This window comes from Ranitomeya variabilis, chromosome 4 (genome assembly GCF_051348905.1).
Source record: "Ranitomeya variabilis isolate aRanVar5 chromosome 4, aRanVar5.hap1, whole genome shotgun sequence".
Taxonomy (NCBI): domain Eukaryota; kingdom Metazoa; phylum Chordata; class Amphibia; order Anura; family Dendrobatidae; genus Ranitomeya; species Ranitomeya variabilis.
The window spans coordinates 533,464,448-533,470,106 of NC_135235.1; the positions used below are offsets into that span (position 1 = coordinate 533,464,448).

At 39.6% G+C, this 5,659-nt stretch overlaps 1 protein-coding gene across 1 annotated transcript; it reads right to left on the minus strand.

The window, feature by feature from the left end:
• Nucleotides 1–1,431: 1,431 nt before the first annotated feature.
• Nucleotides 1,432–3,880, minus strand: LOC143765575 (uncharacterized). The gene is made up of 6 exons (XM_077252408.1): nt 3,564–3,880; nt 3,407–3,466; nt 3,229–3,297; nt 2,517–2,739; nt 2,107–2,266; nt 1,432–2,014 (listed from the first exon to the last, which is right to left on the minus strand). The coding sequence occupies exons 1-6, from the start codon at nt 3,648–3,650 to the stop codon at nt 1,432–1,434; spliced, it is 1,182 nt and encodes a 393-aa protein (XP_077108523.1). The 5' UTR covers nt 3,651–3,880.
• Nucleotides 3,881–5,659: the final 1,779 nt, after the last annotated feature.

Here is a 5,659-nt window from a genome sequence, read left to right on the forward strand (position 1 = left end):
AGCAACGTCTAGTAGTGACTGTGAGGTAATTATACATTTTTTTTAGCATTCTATTGACAAACACTAGATGTAGGTATCGTGGGGCATAATGTTCATTTTGCAATTGTATATTCTATTGTAACTAGGCTTTAGATGATCACTAAAAATCCTATTTTTTTTTTTTTTTATTTTAATGTCGACAGATATCTGGCTACCGGAGAAACTTTTGCATCACTGCATTATCAGTTTAGACTTGGGAAGTCAACAATTTGCCAACTGGTTCGGGAAACTTGTGATGCCATTTGGAATAACTTGCAACCACTTGTGCTACCAACCCCGACATCAGAAATGTGGCTAGCGATTTCCCAACAGTTTGAGGATGTGGCTAATTTCCCCAATTGTATTGGTGCCGTGGACGGCAAGCACATACGGATTCAGAAACCTGCGCATAGTGGTTCCCTGTACTATAACTATAAGAAATACTTTTCTATAGTATTGATGGCTATTGCGGATGCCAGGTACCGTTTTGTTGCTGTGGATATTGGTGCTTATGGCCGGACTAACGATTCCAGAGTATTCAGAGACTCCAACATGGGCCGATGTTTGTACAGCCAAAGTTTCAACATACCCTCATCAAGACCTCTTCCGGGGACCGAAGGCCCAAGTTTGCCCTATGTTTTAGTTGGTGACGAGGCCTTCCAACTAGGACAAAATCTCCTCAAGCCCTACTCAAGCCGTAGTCTAGACTCCAGCAGGCGCATTTTTAATTATCGCTTGAGCCGGGCTAGACGTTATGTGGAGTGTGCCTTTGGGATTTTGACATTGAAATGGCGGATTTTACTAACCTGCATGCAACTGCAACCAGAAAATGTGGACCGTGTTGTGAAGGCGTGCATCTGTCTGCATAATTTTGTGGCGAGACATGAAACCCAGGTGGTAGACCCTGATGATTGTGAGTCGAACCTCATGAGCATTGAATCTACTGCTGTTCGGTCAACAGCACAAATAATGAGGATTCGTGATCAGTTTGCACACTACTTCACACATGAAGGCCATGTTCCATGGCAAGACAGATACGTGTGAAAATATTGTAAAGTCTTCCTGATGTTGTGTAAAAAGTTATGTTCTTAACCTGATGTCGTGTAAAAAGTTACCTTATGGCGTGTAAAAAGTTTTTTAACCAGATGTCGTGTTAAAAATTACCTTATGTCGTGTATAAAGTTGTGTTGTGTTAAAAGTTAAAGTCATCCAAGATTATTAAATTTGAAACAGTTTACAAAATGTTTATGGGTTTTTCCAACAAACTTTTGGTACACAGGTTTAACATATGATATCCCATAGGGAAGAAAAAAAAGGAAAATAGAAATTCACAACAAAAAACATAACAAAAAAAAAAAAAAATAGAAAACTTGCAACGTGGTTATTGCACCTGGCTGGGGACACTGAACTGTACTAAAGACTTTGGTACTGCACGGGCGTATTGTCTGCCCAACTATATGATGGACTGCTACTATGTCTATGAGGTTCCACGCTCGTTTCACCCCGGCCTCTATATTGAGGGTTGTAGGCCGGCAAGTCCATTCTTCTAGTTCCCGATGGAGCGGGTTCTTGTGGTCCCACAAATTCCTCTACAAGCTCGTTCAGTCTTTGTCTAAACATAAAGTTTCTATGTGCCGGGATATTTTGGGCAACAGGCACATAGGATAAGAAAAGTAGCTTCCACTCATTAGCAGAGTAGACAGACTCGCGTGCTTGCAGCTCGGTAATTTCGCGCCTCACGTCTTTCAGCTCACTGCGACACATGTCCTCTACCCATTGGAGTCCATCCACGATAATTGCATCAGCTTCATCTTTTTGGGTTGCTCGCTTGCGTCCACGCTGTGATTGCAACCGGGCACTCACACCTGCAGCAACAGTGCTTCTATCCGCAGATCGTGGCTCGCTGATGCCAGACACATCTTCAGGTTGTGTTGGTTCCACTGGAGAAGGTTCCAGTTCCTCTGTCGGTCTCGGAGCAGCGGTACTGCATATCGTGCTGTAACCCAAAAAAAAAATTAATATAAATAAAGTAAATTAGTTACCTTTATTAAACAATTTTGTCTCGCACACAGACGTTTTTGTACTTACGAGCGCTGAGACAATGTTTTTTGAAGAAAGAGCAGTTGGTCGTAATGCACATACGGGGTCACCCGTTTACCACTGGATCCACTTGCTGCATTTTGATTGTTCCGGTAGTCACGGACAAAGCGATCGCGGATGGACTTCCAACGGGTATGGACAGCATCGGCTTTAAATTTAAAAAAAAAAAAAAAAATAGTAGACAGTTTGAAGATATAGGAAACATTTTTCATAGTTTGCTAGGATAGTTGAGATATAAATAGTAGATAGATAGTTAAGAAATAGTTTTTAGAAATAGTGTATAGATAGATAGTGTACAGATAGTTCATAATTGAGAGATAGACAACAAGTGGATAGGTTGATAGGATAGAATTTTTTTGGGGGTTTACATTTTCCGATGTTACGTCACCAATATTTACCAATTTTTTTCTTTGAAGTTGTAGACTTCTCCATGATTCGGGGATCAAAGTGACAGATTATTTGATCCCACAACTTCCGGTTTTTCACGATGTCATGGTGGGAGCTGTCGCTCTGGTCCCATATGGAGGGGTTGGCTTCAACAAGGTTGATCAGTGTCTCGTTGTGGATAGTCAATGGCTCTTCGTCAACGACAATCCTTTTTTTTTTGGCCGCTGACTTGGACTAGGTAAACCCAAAAAATTTAGGTTGATAGTTTCAATTTCACTGGATGGCCATATTCATATATACAGAGATAGATAGATACATAGATATAGCAATAGATAGATACATATATATAGATAGATATAGATAGATATATAGATACATAGATATAGATAGATAGATACATAGATATAGCAATAGATACATAGATATAGATAGATATATAGATAGATATAGATAGATATATAGATACATAGATATAGATAGATAGATACATAGATATAGATAGATAGATACATAGATAGATACATATTTATAGATAGATACATAGACATTGATAGATAGATAAATAGATAGATCCATGGATATAGATAGATAGATACATAGATATAGATTGACAAAAATAGATGGAGCGATAGATAGTTGATATTTTACAGGTATAGTAGATAGAAATTGAATAGATAGATTGTTGATAAATATTGGATAGAATATTTCTAATTTGATATTTACCACTGGCAGTTGTGGCGACGACAGACGGCTAGGGACCTTCTTTCTTTTTTGTCCTCCGTGTTGCACCACCTATTGTGTATGTAAAATGTAAAAAAAAAACATTTTAACATTAAATTATGTTAACATTCATTGGATCAATAAATTTATGCCTGAAAAATTCAACATGTGTGCTATGTACCTTTGTTTTTTTAGCATGTTTTTTGGGGGGTGGTCTAGCAGCCTCGGGCTCAGAAGACTCCTATTCACAATAAAACAATAAACAGGATTGTTATGCCTAGCTCAATACAATGGAGTTTCACACAACATTATAGTGGTTTTTTAAAGTGCAAGCCTACCGACTGTGACGAAAAAATCGCAGACACACTGCTGCTGCTGCTGCTGCTGACATCTGTGTCCGACATCTGTGTGCAACAAAGCAACATGTTTAGTACACACACATCCGACGGACATTTTACAGACTCCCATGATGTATACTGAGATATATATATAGAAATGTACTTACATTTCAGGAGAGGTATTGCAACACTCTGTCACGTGCAGTAGTCCTATTGTGGGTGGTATATTCCTCTTAATGGCCGAAATCACATTTCCTGTCACATGACACATGTGACCACCCTCAAACGCTATTAAAACGTGTGGTCCTATTTGGAAATTTTTCATGATTTGCTCTGACTGCGTTTGCCATAGCCTTCTATGGCAGAATGAACGCTTCCGTTAGTAGTGCGTTAGCTTGACCGGACCCGAGAACGCTGCAAGCCGCGTTGAAGGTCCGTCAGAAAAAAAACGTTATGTGACAAACGCATACCAATTTAGGGATGCGTCACAATGCGTTTTACAATGCAAGTCTATGGGCGCGTTAGTAAGTGCGTTACATTGCGTTTTTACTACTTAAAAACGAGTCCGTTAGACGGACACACCTAGCGCAATGTGAACCCAGCCTAGCCGCATCCAAGGATGCTAATGCCCAATTGTTATCAGACACCAAAGAACTATATTGAATTATTGATTGAACTCGCCTGATGTTAATAGAGGTATTTTTTCCCGGCATAAAGCCAGTCTGATCTGGGTGAATTAAATCCAGTATGATGGAATTCAGTCTAATGGCCAGGATTTTAGTGAAGATTTTATAATCTACATTGACTAACGATATGGGTCGATAGGAGCCACATTCCAGAGGGTCCTTCCCCTCTTTTTTGAGTATGACAATATGTGCTTCATAAAAAGTTTCGGGCATACATCCTCCCTCCCATATACCCTGGAATACTTTCAATAGGAGAGGCGCTAGTATATCCCGATATCTCTTATATAACTCAACGGGAAACCCGTCCGGCCCGGGAGCTTTCCCAGAGGACATGTCCATTATTGCATATTCTACCTCCTCCAATGTAAACTTAGCATCCATAAAATCTCGCGAGTGGGATTCAATGTGGGAAATATTACATCTGATAATCCAGACATTGCGAATGGCATGGCTGTTTAAGCTGAGTTTCTGATATCCTAGGGTTTGTGGGACTCTGTTGTCCAGACTATGTTGCAGGCCAATAAACCGCAATCTGTCAAGGTTTACCACCGTATTTGGCTGATGTTACCGGAGGGAGTGCCATCTGTTTTCTCCATTCTTAGGATTCTTTCCTTTCTTCAGTCCATTATGGATGCTGGTATCTAAATCTAGGGTGCTTTCATACAAAAGTGCATCCTATGCTACAAAAAAATAAAATATGTCCCATTTGTTCTGGGCGCACTAGTCAGTATCAGGATAGGATGCCATTTGGTAAGAGGACATTCAAAAGTTTGCCTGGCTCTTCAAGTTACGCCTCTGGGAATACAAGTGATATAATAGCCTGAAATATTATTATCCATTCTTAAGACTGTAATGCACAAAGACAGCAGTTAACACTTGAAGTTGTGATTCACATGACGCCGGAAGCCCTCGGCTGTGATGAGATTCTCAGTAACCAGTCAGAGGACCTCAGAAGTCCCAAGTGCCTCTCAACCCTGACAAGAAAGTGTTGCTGTCATCGCAGTATGTGTAGGGCCTCACTGTTAAACTGTTAGAAGAATAATGCAGAGGTGTGAATTTTTGTTGAAATTCCTTTCTCTTTGCACAAGTCCCATATCAAAATCTGTGACATTGGAGTTTAAAAAAATTCACAAAGGTCAACTAAATTGAATCTTTGTAATTACGAGCAGTTGTTTTCCATTGTATGATAAGAAATGTTTGTAATTATAGATACTACTTCTGATGCTATGTAACAATTGGGAAGCATAAACATGTTATGTAGTCAAAATATGGTAAGAATACAATGTGTATTAGGCACGTGATATACAGAGGTGCGGTTTTATAATCATACCAAATAAATTCTGTCAAGCTATCAATTATCTATCTGCAAGCCATATGCTTATTGTCAGCAAGATAAGCTGTGACAACCTC